Below are 16,944 nucleotides of genomic sequence, written 5' to 3'. Positions count from 1 at the left end.
GGCTAAGATGTTTGAGACAGAAACATAGAACTTCTGGTCTCAGTCAGGGGTTATGAAACTTTCTGCAGTCAGTGACCTTTAGCAGTTAAAAAAAAAAAATTCCACAGACCCCTCGGTGCAGATTTTTTATGAACTATTCGGCTCATTATTTAAATATTTCATTGCAGCTCCTGAAACATGGTCCAAGTTGACATTTATAGGCTTATTTTTATTTTTTTTTGGTTTGTATTAAACGTGTTTGATCAGTCAAATACTGGTAGTATGATCAAAGAGACATGTTTTGTACATTTAGTATGTATTTTTTTTACCTAGTAAGATGCACTGTGTCTTAGGGTAAACTTGGAATTTAAATTCTTTTTAAAGGTATAAAGATGTATATTAAAGATACAAAAAAAATGCACCAGTGTAGTGATAACACATTTCTGTAAGAGAGTAAGAACTTGATAATTAGTACAACTTTGACTTTAGTAGCTTGTGAGTTATACAACTGTAACAAATTTAACTGAAAAAAAGAAAAAGAAAAACAAGCCCCCCAAGCCCTCCTAGCTCTGGCTCTGGCTCTGGCTCTGGGACCCCTGTTTGAGAGCACAGCCCCTGGTCTACATGCTCACACACCGCCCTCTTGTGGCCACAATCGGAGTCGCACCTACAACCCAACACAAACTGATCCAATCCCACCAAAGCTGTCCAGCCAAAGCCAGGCTGGATGTGAGTGCTGAGCTTCTCACTACCTGACCTGCTTCTTCTTCCTTATTATCAGCGCTCACACCTTGACACATGAAGTGAAATTAACACGACGCAGTGATTCATGCAAATCGAAAACAGTCCACGCCAAATGAAACCTTTCTGGCTTTTGTGGAGTCCCAAAACCACGACTTTTTCTGAGAAACGACTGCGACCTGACGAGAACAACTAACGACACACCATCAAATACGCATTAATGTGCACGATTAGCACGGTTCCACTCAGAAAGAGTAAAAAAACTGATCTTTATCACGTTTGGATATTAAACAGCCTTCAATATTTGCACAGAGGACAGCTTTCACATATCATGAAATTAAAAAAAAAAAAAAAATTAGTGACCTAGATAGCTGATCAGCCTCTCATACAGATAGTGGGCATGGTTCTCACCTTCATTACACTTTGTTTCCGCAGGATGAACCCAAGCATGGGTTACAAAAAGCCGTTTTTAGTTACAGTAACCGGAAATGGATAAAAAAAAACAACAACCAACAAACCTCTGTAGGGACCCTCTGAGTTCCATCTTCCACCGCATACTACTGTACTAATCAGTTCCTCAAAACACTCCCAAGTATTGTTCTTATATAATACTAAAGAAAACAGCATGCACCTTATAGGACCTTGTACTATTTTTATTGCATAGCCTATTTATTATTATTATTATTATTATTATTATTATTATTATTATTATTAATGCACGGATCAACAGCAACAAGTGCAATGGCATTGATCTGATTTACAGTATGAAGTCTGGATCTCTTGCATCACTGTACATCCTCTGACATCATTAATACACTGAAGTACAATTTAAAAAAAGAAAGAAAAAAGTATATATAATAAAGTTATTTCTGTGCTAATCTGGAGTGTAATCTCTCTTGCACTCTGATGAATTATTTGCTCTGTGTCTAAATATTAAAGCTGAGATCTGGGGAGGTAAGAAGGGAGAGTGACCCGTGATGCAGAATTAGCTTGTGGAAAAGGAGAATGTTGAACATCGAGGAAATGTTTGTGCATGGGAGAATTTCTCAGAGATGATACTGCCACGGTGCTGTTCCGCTTTTCAGACTGAAAGGAAAATACCACTGCTGTCTGTGCAATGCAAGTGCTGTACAAGGGGAAAACAAGAACATCTAAAATTAAAAAAATATCTATCTATATATATATTTTAAAAAAAAAAGAAAAACATGCACTGGGTGATACAAAAATCATGCACAATAGGAAAAAAATTATAAAAATGCAAAAACAAAAATAAAATCGTCCCACGTGCAGTAAAGAGAGAATATATTTTAAATATATTTTTGTTTATTATTATTATTGTTATTATTATTATTATTATTGTTACTGCATTGCGCATTCAGGATATATGATGAATATATGAATATATGATATGAGAATATATATATAATCAGCATGAATTTCATCTCTCTCCTCAGATGCAGCCTAATATCTAAGACTCTAAGCATTTCTCTCCACTAGTTTCTTTGGCTAAGAGTCATAATACTTGTGGTTTAAAGTGCTGCTGCAGCGCCGACGCGCACAGAAACAAGTCAGTTAGGGGTTGTTAGGAGTCTTCACCAAACACTGCTGCATCATTTCTAATGAACTTGCATCCAAATCACAAATGTATAAACTAGAGTTCAGCCTGAGCTCTGCGCTGGTACAAATTTCTCCCTCACAGATATGAGCACTGAGTGAGTGGAACCATCATCAGACAAATTCCTGCCAGGGTTTTCACCTGCGTCTTGAAGATGCCTTTAAATCATCATCCACCTCTTGGCTAATTCATGAACATAATATAGAAAGCAGTGAGGTTGGCATTGAAGAAGTTCTGCAAATAATTCAAATACCATTTTCTAAAATGAGAGCAAATGCAATTCAAAATAATAATTCAAAAAGTGTTCCATCTGGAATGCGTTATAATAAACCAAGACAGTAAGTAATGATGCGCATTCTTTTGTATATATATTTTATTCTAGCTTATAGAAATCATATACAAGCACATCTACTAACCCATACCTAACTAAGCCCATGTGTTATATTCATATCACATTTACCTGCTTTGGAAAGTAAAGTTGCAACTCCTATATCACATCTGTGATTCGTGTGATGCTGTGTGAAAATGAAAAAAAGATTTCTTTCTCATGTCCATATGGGACAGTTGCAACTGTTAAAGTTGTTGATCGCAGGCTTAAAAAATATTTCTCGCAGCTTTATTTTTCTGACATTTAAACGTGGAGTGTGTAAAGATGAAAAAAAAAAATAATAAAGAGGGGAGGGAAGGAGAGAAGGAGGGGTGTGAATGCTTTTTCCCCTGGAGAGAACACGGAGGAGGAGAGGAGCGAGTGGAGGGGAGAGAAGAGAAGAGAAGAGAAGAGAGGAAGAGAGGAGAAGCACAAGCGGCCCGGGAGAGGGTGCGAGCCCCAAACTCGACTGGCGAATCATCTGAGAGGCAAAGAGGGGCGGATCCGTTTACCTGCCTCCCTCATCCACCACCACCAACACCTCCTCCTCCTCCTCCTCTTTCTCTCACTCACTCACCCTCTCTCTCTATCCCTCTCTCTTTCATACGGCCCGTCCTCCTCCTCACAGCTCCATCCCGGCCCGCCGTGCGCTCTCTCCGCGTCGCGCCGTGCGTTCTCTCCGCGTCGCGCCGTGCCGTGCGCTCCCGACTTCAACAACGCGTCCGTGTTTTAGTCTGAGTGTCTGAGTGTGAGTGTGGGTGTGTGTGTGTGTGAGTGAGTGTGTGAGTGTGTTTGACAGCCTCAGCACTTCTCTGACTCCGGATCTCTCCAGATCTCACCAAGTGCTTGAGCTTTTCCTCAACTTTGGATGGGAAACGCGCGGCTCAACGGGGATCGCTGACTAAGGTACCGGTTTCTTTCTCTTTATTTCCCCCTTTCCTTCTTCTTTCTGAGCATGGCAACACCACCTGCTCAGAAAACATGGTTTATTACATTATTGACGACTCTGTCAGGATCAGTTTGCTCTCCTCTTTCATCACTCATCTCCAAAAAAATAAGAATGCGCATAAGATTACGCAGAGCGAGCGTCTAACACTAACGTCCAATACTATTACTAGCACTACTAATAATACTAATATTAATAAAGCACTATTATGAATCATATAAACAAATTGTTCTACAGTTATGTAAACCTGGTGCTAAAAGTTTAGGGCATTTAATAGTTCAATCTTTACAAGGCTGGACTTTAAACATCCTATCCAACCTAATTAATATCCAGTAACAATAATAATTGATAATTAATGTAACTTGTGCTTATAGATTCATGACCCAAGTGTCATTTTTCTGTATTTGTACAGGCAGAGTCAACATTCTTTTTTTTTTTTTTTTTTTTGACTAAGATGAAGATCTTGTAATTTTATAAGGTTGAGCCCAGCACAGAGACAGCAGGCTATTTTTGTCTCACAAACCTGAATCACTTTTGGGACTGTCAGCATCCAGATGCACCGTCCTGCTTGTTAACAAGATCTTTATTCACTCTAAATTAGATCTAATAATGCTCAGCCATCAAAACCATGTGATTTTCCAAAATACACCCCAGTAAAAGAAAAAAAACAAGAAAGCAAGAAAGACAGAAAGAAAGCAAGAAAGCACAGTTTCACTTGATTGTGGATTGTGAAATGTGTGAACAGAGATCTCATGATTTTCATGTTGGACTGGAAATGACTGTAATGACTTGAGCTCCTTGCTGTGCTTCTCACAGTCAGCCTTACTTCTTTTACAGATCTTACAGCTCATTCATTAACTTTGCCTTTTAGACCACAAAGCTTTAATAATCATGTGAGTGATGCTCTCACACACATTTTTAGAATAAGTACATGTGCATATATAGCCTGTTTTTAGATCAATTTCTTATGTGCATTTAATTAAATCAAGCATATGTGTGTTTAATCATCTCAAGACACTGGCAAGTCATTTCATCTTACTCTTACAGTTTACTCTTTCACCTCTTTTTTTTTTAGCAGTTGCTCTGAAGAGTATTTTGCTCTCCTTTGCAGCACTCTTTTGTAATGATTGTGGCTTATCTGGTCACTATTTCGCAGAACAGAGCCACAGAGCTTTTCCTGTCACTCTCACTGCCAGTTCTTGTAAATGCAGGTTTAAGATCAAAGACTCTTATTCTGAACGTTAATTCCCCTCAACTGCTCTTACAAGCCCTTCTCTATTACATTTGTTCATGTGAAACTGGCTGGCTCGGCTTGATCACAAGGTTAAGGCTTTTTATCAGTACAACTTAACCCCATTTTCACACTCGCGACGTAATTTGTACAGTGACAGCCGACTGTGTGCGACGAGAGATAGCCATCTCATTGAGTCACTTGTTAAAAGGCTGACTTTACCTCATGTTCTAACGAAGGAGGATATTTAGGCTCGAACAGAGTGTGTGTTGAAGGATCTCCCTGATTCACTCTTCACCCTAAAGTCCAAATGAACCGGCGTGTTCCTGCTCAAGGTCTGAAATACATATCTACGTAATGTAATTGATCTTAGCAGTATAATGATGATTCCATGCATTGTTTGTATTGTCAAGTGTTTCATTTGAGTTCACTGTTGTTTTGTTGTATTAGTCTTTGGCCAGCAGGATGTGTGTGCATGCTTGGGGCACATATAGGTCACTATGAAGTGAAGTGAAAGTAGTGCATGTCAAAGCCTCGCTAGTATTTGCAGGAAGTCAGGAGTGTGTATAGAGGCACTTCAGAAATGAGCTTTATTTGATTTCGTATCACATTCCCGCTTAATCAAGGATCAACTCGACTTGTAAAAAGTAGCACAGAGAAAGAGAGAAAGAGAGACAGGAGAGAGAGAGAGAGAGGAGAGAGGCAGAGAAAGAGGAACAACATTTACCCTCCGACCCTCTGAGACCAATTAACCTGCACGTCGCTTCAGTGGGTTGCAAAAGCACCTCAGAGCATAATCAAAGCAGCCCATCGTCGATGAATTATTTCTGTCCCGTCACACCTGCTTTGTCATTTTATAAATGACAGGCGTCGAGTAGTGCACACTTCAGCGTTAGGAGTGAAAAAGTGCGCTGAAATTTCACCATTGCGATCGTCCTGGTTGGTCTGTGTGTTTGGAGCTTGTGAAGGCTCCACTGATATGTGGGATAAAACCATTCATCGCCAACATAATGAACGCTGCAGCGAAATAACAGCTCAGCAAAGAGTGAAATTATACTTGCGGTCGGAGCTCAGTAAATACCTGTTTAGCTGCCAGCGCATGTGTTTATTAGACTGTCGCCAGTAAGGTGCCTGTCTCTTTCTTTTCCCTCTTTCTTTTCGACTGTTGTGGCTGTTTACAGATTCTGCTTTTTTTTTTCCCCCACAAAACTGCACTCATACATTTCCTAATATAGATGAGAGTTAATAACGGTTCAGACTTTATGATGACAGGTTGGGAAAAAAAAGGGAGATAATAATGAATGGTGTCTTAATAGGGATTGTTTGCGCATTCCTGGGCTCACAGTCAAAAATGTAAAAAAAAAACAAAAAAAACAGAAAAGAAAAAACTGGCAATTACAGACACAGGCACGTTTTCATGTGCGGTTTTTCAGGCGTGCGGTTCCCAACTTTCTGCCTTGCCAGAACTTGTCTCCAGTTTGTGTTTTATTTTTGAAGTGACGGCCTCTTTTGAAATCCACATCCCTTTTCATATGTAGAATGAAGCTCAGTCCGGGATGGCGAAAAAACTGCGTCATGTTGATTTCGACATGGTCCGACTCCACGAAGCGTGTGCAAAATCAGAACAGCGACGTTATCACGGCACACAGCAGCGTCCCTAATAGAATTTGGAGCACACGCTCAGCTCAGCGAGAACCTTCAACTGCTTGTAACCTAAATTTAGGCTGCGCGTACAGTTGTCTCTTATTTTTAAGCTTGTCGTTATCCGATCTGTGTAGGTTTTCTCAGATCCTTTGTTCTGGTGAAGCGATAGAAAGAAAAGGAGTGACGGGTGTGCACGCTGAAAAAGATCAGGTTGTTAATACCCACCCACATATTCCAAAGAAACAATTTAGAACAATATTGGCTTTTATAGCAGACACACACACACACATACACACACACACTCGAAGGCAGATTTAGAGAGACACAGATTAGCAGTGAAGGCTAATTCACATCTTCATCACTTTGATCAGTGAAAAAAAGGAAGACAAAAGAAGCAGTGTTGATAAAACACTAAGGCCTGTGAGACGGACGCTCAGAGTTTACACTTCTCGCACTTTAACAAACAATCACACACACACACACACATTTGTGTGTCTTTCCACTACTATCTTCCTGAGGGTCTCTCTCACTCTCCCTCACACACACATACACACACACACACACAGCCTTGTCTCTTTTCCTCTATTAATCGTGGATGTGTCGCGATCCACGAGGCAGAAATTAGAGGCCTAATGATGCGAGCATGTGATAGCGGACCACAGCAGTGACAGAAAAGTCATTTCCGAGGCCTCGAAAGTGGCGTTGGCCGATCGTTCGCTGACTAATTCGTTTCATAATTTGATAAAAGCAGGAAGAATAAACAAGGCAGTCAGTGGAGAAAGATCCTCTCTCAGTCTTTCCCTTGTGCCGAAGGAGGAATAAAGGGTTTTAAATCATTAACACAGACCACTGTAAGAGCTTCTGAGGGGAGAATAGTGTGTTTTTTGTGGTTCAGATGTTTAGGCATGGAGGCATCACCGCTGCGGCCAAACCTCGGGACAGTGCTCTGCCTTAACCTACTCACCACACACACGCACACACACACACACATATACTGGCACACGTTTAGGCCTTATAAAGCCACAGCCACAGGGGGATTTTTTACAGTGCATATCTCATCACAGGCTTAACCAGGGAATGTGTCTGAAAAGAGACATCTAAGACACAGAGAGAGACCAAGAGACAGACAGAGAGAGAGAGTGAGAGAGACAGAGAGAGATATGCAACCGCATAATGCATTCTATATTTACTGCATATATTGCATAAAAGGAATAATTTATTCAGTTTGAAAATCTTAATATCATTTAATTATTAATCATTTATTATTACACAAATCAACACCTGTGCTGTTCACTGGTTTAAGCAATAAATCAGCAGTGTCCTCTAACACACCCTTGATTCACGCCCTTCTAGGAATGGACCAGAGATTTCATGTAGCGTTACTGCGCAATATTATTAAACTCTTAATGAACATGTTAAGTACAAAGCACTATATGTGACATTTAATTCAGATGATTCTCGCAAACTGGTACATCGGCTTCACACGATATAATTTTCACTGCATGGCACTACATCCCTGCATTCTGCTACAAATCCTAATCCCACACACAGGCCTAGTAGCTCTAAATTATAATGGTGTTATAATTCTAGTGGCTCCAGCGTTGTGAGTTACTTTGCAGAACACTTTTCCTTCAGCGGCGGCGTGTTGAGCCCTCTCTGAGCGAGCGAAGTGGGCAGTGATGACTCTACCCCATGCTGGCTGCATTATCAAACTGCCAAGATACACTTGGCCCTGATTTATAACGCGAGCTTCAATAATCACGTTAATGCACAGCTACCGTCGCAGAACTGGCGAACGCCAAGACAAAACAACGCCCACGCCGTGTTGCGATCAGGAGAGCGTTGGTGAGAGAAGGGTCTGGAGGAGAAAAACTATTTTCCGTCACTGAGCCACTGATTCTTCTGTGCATTTATTCAAACTTTAGGGGGACGGTGCTGAATATTTGGAGATTTTGCTAATGATGTGGGTCCAGACCATCTAAAATGGTGGTTTGAGTTGCAGTTGAATTACTCAGCCAGAAATTATTTTAATACAGAATATTTCCATTAACCACTAAGATCTTGTAAGATAACTTCTTTCATTTTGCACTCAAGCTACGATGTAGCTAACAATAATAGACGTCGAAAAGGAGCGTGACATGACGTTCACTTCAACACAAAAACTATGGACGCACACCAAATAAGCCAGATAATCGAGTACATTTGAATAAGAAGAATATATGTTCATATCACATTTTATATCAAGCTGAGCTTCCTGTAAGGACAGATTACATTTTTAGATTTCTATATAGATTTGTTATATTACATGAAACCCAGAACAACAGAACAATAATCCGAAACTTACTACAGTATAAGAACAAGTGATAATTACATCTTTAAACAATGAAAGAAATGTCATAGTATCAACTTGACAAATCATACTGCTTTGTTTTTAATAAGCCACTCTAGCAGCTGCTTTAAGGTCGCCCGCTTCACCGCTGTTTTTGTCGTGAAATACCCTTTTACATGTGACATTTTTACACGATCTAACACATAATTGAGTGTTTAATAATAATCATAGGCGATCAAATCATCGGTGAAGCTCCATGCCCTTCCGGAAGTCAGAGAGGGCACTGTCGGTGTGTGTGTGTGTGTGTGTGTGTGTGTGTGTGTGTGTGCGTGTGCCAGAGTGCTTGGCAGTGTCAGCACCTGTTGGCAGAGAGAGGCCTCTCTTGGCAGTGTCTCACTCTCAGACAGCCACGATGGACATTAAAGCCTCCGTGGTGCATTTCAACATGGCCACCGTCTCCTTTAACATCTCCTCATGGGCTTAACACATGAAGGGAATATGAGAGAGATATAAGAGAGATACAAGGCACTGCTATAGGAATACACAACATGTCTGGCATTGTGTGTCAGAAATGCCTGAAAGATTATTTGCACCACAAGAGATACACAATATTGTATAATACGCACTGAATAACAGGAACGGTGCAGGTACTTACTGCAAAATATGTTCAAATTTTCCCTGAAAAACATTGATATTTTATGGTTGAAAAATACTACAACACTTAATGCATACATGACAATTTTTTTAAGGCTGAATTTAACGTTTAGTGCTGTATTAGAGCGACCAGGCTACTGTTGCTACAAACTAATGGAAGTCTATGCCACCCAAAAGAAAATTTTATAAGCGTCCTAACTTTTGGAAAATTGTGTAAACGTTATTTTTATCCACACAAAATGCTTAGAGTGTAAATGCTCACATATAGAAATCAAATATTAGATCATCCTTTTCCACTAAAGAAAGCTGTTTCGCAAAACATGATTGATCTGCTCTCGCTGGTTTGTTTTCTATCTCACATGCATTTGGTTCTAAGGAAAAAAAAAACACACAGAATATCTAGAAAATGTGCTTAATGCACACAATTCCAGGAGTGTTACAGAGCCTTTACATCCAGTTACTGCATCACGTCCAAGCAAATAAACCCGACAGCTTGGAGAAAAAGAGCTGCACAAACGCTTTAGGATGCTGAGACAAACCTTTAAGTGGAGTTGGTTTGCTCTTACACAGTCGAGCAGAGTTTAAAAAACCGTCTGCGGAAGAAAAAATGAAAAATTAGAAAGGTTGGCTGGTGCTAATTATGGTCCTGTGCTTGGGTTCCTGTGGGCCTGTTTTCACCGTGGCCTGGTAGCCTGACTGGCTCTGACTGTTTATACTATCACCTAGTTGGGTTGTTGCTGCCGCTTCACACACTCTCTGAGCTAGTTCGGCTACACCACCCACGCGGCGGTCTTTACAAGAGCTCTGGCATCCCCAGAGAGCCAGCGTGAGCTTCGTGCAAATTTGTCAGCGCCGGAAAGGCCTCTTATTTTCAGCAGCAGAAAGGTCAAGCACGAGAGAGAGGGAGAGAAATTGTTACATCACGCAGGCAGGAGCTGCTCTTCAGCGTTTATCACATCGCACTTCACACCTCACACCAGTGCTGTGGTTTACAGATTGCAATTTCATAAGAAACTGACCAGCTTTTGCAGAATATCAGCACGGCATACAAGCTTACAAGTTTCCTGCCTCACCGGGTTGCATATTACTGCTGCAAATAATAAACCCAGCCTGCTTTCTATACTTTCATTCCTTTTAAACAACAGACACTGTTGTGTCTTATAGAAGAGTATTTTAATAACAGGCCGGAACTATTCTAGGTGTACAACAAACTTTGACACACTTTCACAAGTACACAGGCTGCAAATGTGCACTGATGTAGTCAACATTTATTAATTACATTTTTATTACTACAGAAGTCTTATTGAGTGCAATAAACAAAACCATAAGAGATATTAGAGGCAGATATGCATATCTATGTATGTGTGTGTGCGTATTTGATATTGACAAATGCACAAAACATCAATGGTGCTATTGGAAACATCCACCCAGCCACACACACACACACACACACCCACACCCACACATTAGCATAGAATAGATGTAGGAGTAGAAAGAACTCTATGATATAATGTGTTAATAGAGTCTCAGTCAGCTGAAGTGTATCTGTCTCACGTTATCAGGCAACTCGACATGTTCTCCTGCACTTATCTCTCTCTTTTTTTTGCATAAGGAAATGTTCCCATGCAAAAAGGTTATGATGATCTGCTCGGATCTGCAGATAAAGTCATGACAGGCTCGTGTTACGGTCAACTTATCAGAATTAAAAGTAAACACCACACAAGCGGCTGCATCGATATTGAAATCAGCAGCTGCTGCAAACAATAGGTCATTAGCTGGTGTTTTGGGAGCCGGTGTGGAAGTGAGCTGCAGTCGGTGTGGAGACTGGAACAGCAACAGCGACCCGGGCAGCACCGGTAGCGCCAGTGCACACGCCTCGTTCACGCGCTTTCTTCATTTATTTCTGCGTTATTTACCTGCAAATTTTCTCCCCTCTCCCTCCCTCCCTCCTCCTCCTCCTCCTCCTCCCGCATATCCTATCCGAATGCGGTCCAGCCAATTATCACTCGAGCGCGCGCCTGTGCATGCTCGGGGCGCGTGCACGCGCGCTCCAGTAATAATCGACCGGGGCCGCCTCACGTGCATCAAAGCCGATTAAAGAATTCCTGCGCGCGCGGCCGGAAATCGCGCGCCTTCGCACTTCTTCTTCTTTATTATAATAATAATAATAATTTTTTTTTTTTACTTTTTATTTTCGCGCGTGTAAGCCTTACCTCCGGCCCCGAGCGCTGCGAAATCCCGCCTCAAAGCGGCCCGTTTTTTTTCGGAGGGGGGGGGAGTGTGTGTGTGTGTGTGTGTGTGTGTGTGTGTGCTGAGGGGGGGTTGGTTTATTTTCTTTCTGCCATGAGGAGGAAGAAGGCGAGCAGCGCGTGCAGCACCGAGCGAAGGGGGGAGTGATGAGTCAATGCAACTCAGGGTTTAATGGGGAGGGAGAGAGAGAGAGAGAGAGAGAGAAAAGGGGGAGCTCGCGGAAAAAAAGGGGAAGCTGTCATGCGTCTGTAGCGCGCCTTCATTCGACGCCGGAAAGTGAATCGCAAGTGTAACCGAGCACACGCGCGCGCACACACACATACGCACGCACGCACGCACGCGCCGCGGTGTCGGATGCAAAAAAAAAAAAAAAAAAAAAAAAAAAAAAGCCAGAAGCCTCTCCGGTTTTGTCCGCTTCGTCGCTTTCCAGCCGGACCGGAGAGGAGAAGAGAGCAGGGGAGAGGAGAGGAGGAGAGGAAGAGAGGAGAGGAAGAGAGGAGAGGAGAGGCAAAGCGCCGCCCGCTGTTCCGCGTCGTTTCTCCGCGCTGCTCTCCCGGTTTACGAGCATGTTTGCGAATCTGTGAAGCGCCATGCCCTTCGCGTTTAGTTCGTTTCCGAATTCGTTCTTTCGGCCGGTGGTTTGCGATCAGCTCGAGCTGCACCGACACGAGCAGCCCGTCAAACTCGCGTGAAGTCGGGCAGAGCACAGAGCTCGCGCCGCTCGCGATTCCGCTGCCTGCGTTCACGTTCAAGAGCACGACATAATTCCTAACCTCATATTCCATCACCTCAACTTCAGCCTCGCGAGTTTGATTCTCGTTCTTTTGTTGTTGTTGTTGTTGTTTTAAAGAAGCGCGTGTGCTTTTTTCCCCGCGACATGTCCATGTTAACGCGCTCGTGCAAAGCGGATTGATCATTAATTCTCGCATCGGCACGAGCGAAGGAAGGAAGGAAGGAAGGAAGAGTGTAAAGTTTTCCTCGGACTCACCAAACTCCAGTCTCTTTATGAGCTTTCCAGTTTGGACGTGGTGACTTGCAGGTGTGTTTTAATCTGTTCTGCATGACTGTGTGCACACTCGCAAGCAGACAACAAGGAACAAGCTGCTGTGATCATTATTTATTGCTCCTTATTGTTCTGTTTTGTTTTTGTTTTATTAAATATTTTTGTTGTTCCTTTAATTCTGAAATTAAAGCACTTCTCAGCAGTGTGTGCACTTTTGCAAGATAAATGTCTAACTTAGGAGTGTTGTAAAGTTTAGAACAAGTTTTTTTCTTTGCACTCTTTTGATCTATTACTTACACTCTTGCATTACTGTATAAATTACCATGTTGGATATTTAAAGCATGCATGCCCCAAACAAAACAAAACAAAACAACTTAAACACATCAGGTACATATAAGACTAATCCATTCAGCTCTGCACATCAGGATTGTATACAATATTATATTATAGCTAATGCAGTTTATTAACACACACCCCTGTGCTTTTGTATTTTTAATTTTTTTTAAACCTAAAGTAGGTTATTAATGCAGTCATGCACAGTAGATGAACCGTGTTCCACATGAACTCACTGGAATTTATTGCTTTAATATATGGGTTGTAATGTTTGGCTCGTAAATAGACCCTGCATTTTTTTTTTTTTTTTACTGTGAGGTGGGTTTTGCTATGAAGATGTTCTTTGAAGGCGTGTGTGTATATCTCAGATTAACACCACATGTTTTGGTGTGGTTATTTAAGAAATGCAAAAAAGTTGACACTGATGTCATCGATTCATGCTTCATGCTTCATGCTTTAGCCTTGTTCATAGCAAAATATATATATATATATATATATATATATATATATATATATATATATATATATATATATATAAAAAAAAAAGAAAAACGCTCAAGCTCACCTCTTCCGGAGTAAAAGAGAGAGAGAGTAAAGACGTTTATGTGTCCTAAAAGTCCTTACTGATCACCCCCTTTTTTATTTTTTTGTAAGTTTCCTTCCTCGTGCTTTGCGCAGTGCTCGGAGAACAGCTCTGCTGCACAGAGGAGTGGAATCCTCAGCAAATGAATGCATTTGCACAAAAACCCGGCTTGTTTGCTCTCTCCGCATGGGATTCAGCAGCGGGATGGTCATACATAATACATGCTCTAAAAAACCAAGATGAAGAGCAAGAAGCATCATAAATGTCACGAAACGTTAGCGAGGATCAGAGAGTTCTTCTCCAGGAAAAGTGGGTCTGTGTTGAGGTGCCTGACTTTTGAGAGGGAATAATTGTGTTTTTTGTAGCTATGAAGATTCATTAGTGTGGGTCAGTACGAGTCAACTCCCAAATATACTCACAAATCGTTCTTTTATATATTTATATATATGAAGGATATATGTTATATGACGGATGTGAAGGTATATAAATGTGCACAAACTGTGTCTAAGGCTTTATCTAGCAAGCTCTCATGCATTATATATCGCGAATCATAGATTAATGATGGCATTCTGTGCTAACTCTCTGGATTTGCACGAATCTTATAATAAAATAACAAACACGATCTATTGCCTTATCATATGAATTCACAGTCTTAGGTTTCTCATACATATACAAAACACAAGATTTAAGAATCATCCAACTCAGCTGTTCTGCAGGCCAGATCTGAAGCAGGATTTTTTTTTTTTTTTTTTTTTTTTGCTTTCACTTATGACCAGCCAAAGCAGACAGGAACAAGTGACTGAAACCCCTGTCCTGTCCTTCAGTACACTTTAATAAAGTGGACCTTGGCAGAGATTTTTATTATCACTGACATAAAATAGTAATATTGGTTTAAGTGCATGCTTATAAGAGATTGTCTTTGAATTTAGGTTCATTTGTTAACAGGCAAATGTTGCATATATTGGACCATACGCAAGATTGGGTTTAATAACGTTAGCGGAATAAACCGGGAATAAATGACGCTTTTCTGAGTGACGGGAATTTTATCAGTGCGTCTGCGACATCAGCCAGTTCACATCACTGTTTTGCTGTTAACACAATCATTTTTTGTTTGTACTATTGGTTTTACTTATTGTCTTTCCAAAAAACAAAACCCTGATAGTCTTGATCGGTACATATTATGTGTCGTAAAACCATTTTCAGGTGATTAGATTGTTTAATTTTTTGCCACATACACACCCTTAACGCAGCCATATCCGTTGCAGTATTGCTCACGACTTACACCGAGTGTGTGTGAAATTCTTTAAGAGCTAATCGAAACTTGACTTATCAGAATCGATATCCTATAAGAAGAAGCGTGACCTGAACACCTCAGTGATGATCCAACGTTCTCCTTCCATCCCCAGGTGACCGTGAGCAGTGGAGCTGAGTCATGATGGACCATCTCAGCGAGGCGTGCCTGGGGAAGGAGAACTGTGAGCTAGTGGGCGGCTTGAACGACGCCAAGGGCCCCCCGGCCAAGATAGCCAGGCTGGAACAGAACGGCAGCCCTCAAGGGCGCTCGCGCCTGGGCAGCACCGGCGCCAAACTCTCCGGAGTGGCCTTCAAACCCTCCCCACACCTGCTCAAGTCCTCACACAAGAGGGGTGAGTCGCTACGTTGGGTGCGTTTAATGTTTACGGCTAATTAGGGAGCTCGGTGATGTCATGGTGCTGTGGAGAAAAGTCTAGAAGCCAATAAAAGTCTTCTAATAACTGTTATTATGACTTTATTCTGACTCATGAATGATCTCAGGAGCATGAACACCGCTCAAAACACTAGTCTTGAAACACAAGGGTGTTGCCGATATTTTGAAGCATCCATGTCGACCGTATTAAATATCACAGCATAGTCTCAAATATCATTTAACATTATCATACCATAACTAATTTGCATTGTCAGAATTTTCAGAGATACAGTGAGACCACACAACATATAAGCTGCAGCGTGCATTATATCCCATAGAACCTGATCTCAGGAAAATTTACATGGATTCAAATGAGAACAAGCAACAAGTAACCAAACATCCTAACACTAACCCTACCCCTGAACCCTCAGCTTAACTTTTAGAACTAAAGTTGTGCAAATTTTTACAGATTTATAAAGGCCATGTTTATTCCATAACGTATTTAGCATCGTGTTATAGGAAATTAAGACTGGGCGTTGAAGCGGAGTTACCCTTACCACCCCAAAGTTAATTATTTTCCTGTAACATCACATCATGAAGTGTTTTATTCCTCTTATACCACAACAGTTTGCCAACCTTAACTTTTTTTTTGTTTATTAAAGAATGACACTTATATTTAATGTAGTGGAATGTCAGAGAAAAAGGTTAGTTCCTGTTATTATGATATGTTATAGCAGATATAAATAGTCGTTTTCTCAATAGTTTCACTTTTTTTCTCTCTCTTTCTCTCTCTTGACATTAATAAGGCAAGAAATGCAGCTTGTCATGTTACCAAGGGATGGCAAAGCACAAAGTCCTGTACCGTTTATACGTTTTCTTTCTTAAATAACAAAATCTCTTGATTAATCGTAGATTACGTGGAGCGGAGCGTGATTTAGCTGTTACTATAGAAACGATAACGTAATAGAAAAAGCGCATTAATATAAACCTGTGATCTAGAGCTGGTCAGGTCAGAGCTGCTGACCAATCAGATTTGAGAATTCGGCAGTGCTGTGGTGTAACAGGCAGAGTAGTCTTCATAGTCGTAATTGGTGACATAATTGTCCTCGTCCTCATTTATGAATACTTTTGACAAGCTTTTGCTGAACTTGGCCGTCGTGGCAGGCATTGTTCCCTCCCCCCCGAATAATATTTAGCACGGGCTGTAACGCGGCCGCAGAAAACAAAGCTGGGATTGATCCCGAAACGAACCTACACAGCATTCTTTATTGTTAGATCTTTATCTGTTAAAATGCCCCCTTCAGCACATTGTTTTGGGATCGGTATGCTAACCGATTTGTTGATTGTTTGCCAGAGGACGTTAGCATCCTCAGGGAGGTCAGGCTTCATGCTTCTGGGAACTTTATTATGATATGCTGCTTTAATATTAGCCCAAGTTTCTCCAAATTTCAGCGGCGGAGTGTTTCAGCTGGCTGGCATTAAGTGATATTTGCAGAGTAAACCCGAACACATGACGGCTTTGGACAGGGATTCATCTTTTTTTTCTTAATAGCACAGGAGTGTTTACACAGACTTGTAAGCCTTCAGGCTATATGATGTGTAG

At 41.2% G+C, this 16,944-nt stretch overlaps 1 protein-coding gene across 13 annotated transcripts in view; it reads left to right on the top strand.

The window, feature by feature from the left end:
* The first annotated feature begins 3,144 nt into the window (after positions 1-3,144).
* Positions 3,145-16,944, top strand: part of LOC113532763 (DNA-binding protein SATB1) — a 55,384-nt gene continuing 41,584 nt past the window's right edge. For 4 of the 13 annotated variants that reach the window (XM_053228041.1, XM_034298126.2, XM_053228040.1 and 1 more), the window contains exons 1-2: positions 11,837-12,795; positions 15,082-15,321. In XM_053228041.1, coding sequence (XP_053084016.1) covers positions 15,108-15,321 — 214 coding nt within the window. In that variant the 5' untranslated portion in view covers positions 11,837-12,795; positions 15,082-15,107. Of the gene's footprint in view, positions 3,609-11,831; positions 12,796-15,081; positions 15,322-16,944 lie in introns of those variants that run through there. The other 9 variants (XM_053228042.1, XM_034298127.2, XM_026924364.3 and 6 more) reach the window with 7 other exon arrangements.

Source organism: Pangasianodon hypophthalmus, chromosome 22, assembly GCF_027358585.1.
Source record: "Pangasianodon hypophthalmus isolate fPanHyp1 chromosome 22, fPanHyp1.pri, whole genome shotgun sequence".
NCBI classification, from domain to species: Eukaryota; Metazoa; Chordata; class Actinopteri; order Siluriformes; family Pangasiidae; genus Pangasianodon; species Pangasianodon hypophthalmus.
Note: the sequence above shows the minus strand (reverse complement) of the source record. Positions and strands in the feature narration are given on the sequence as shown.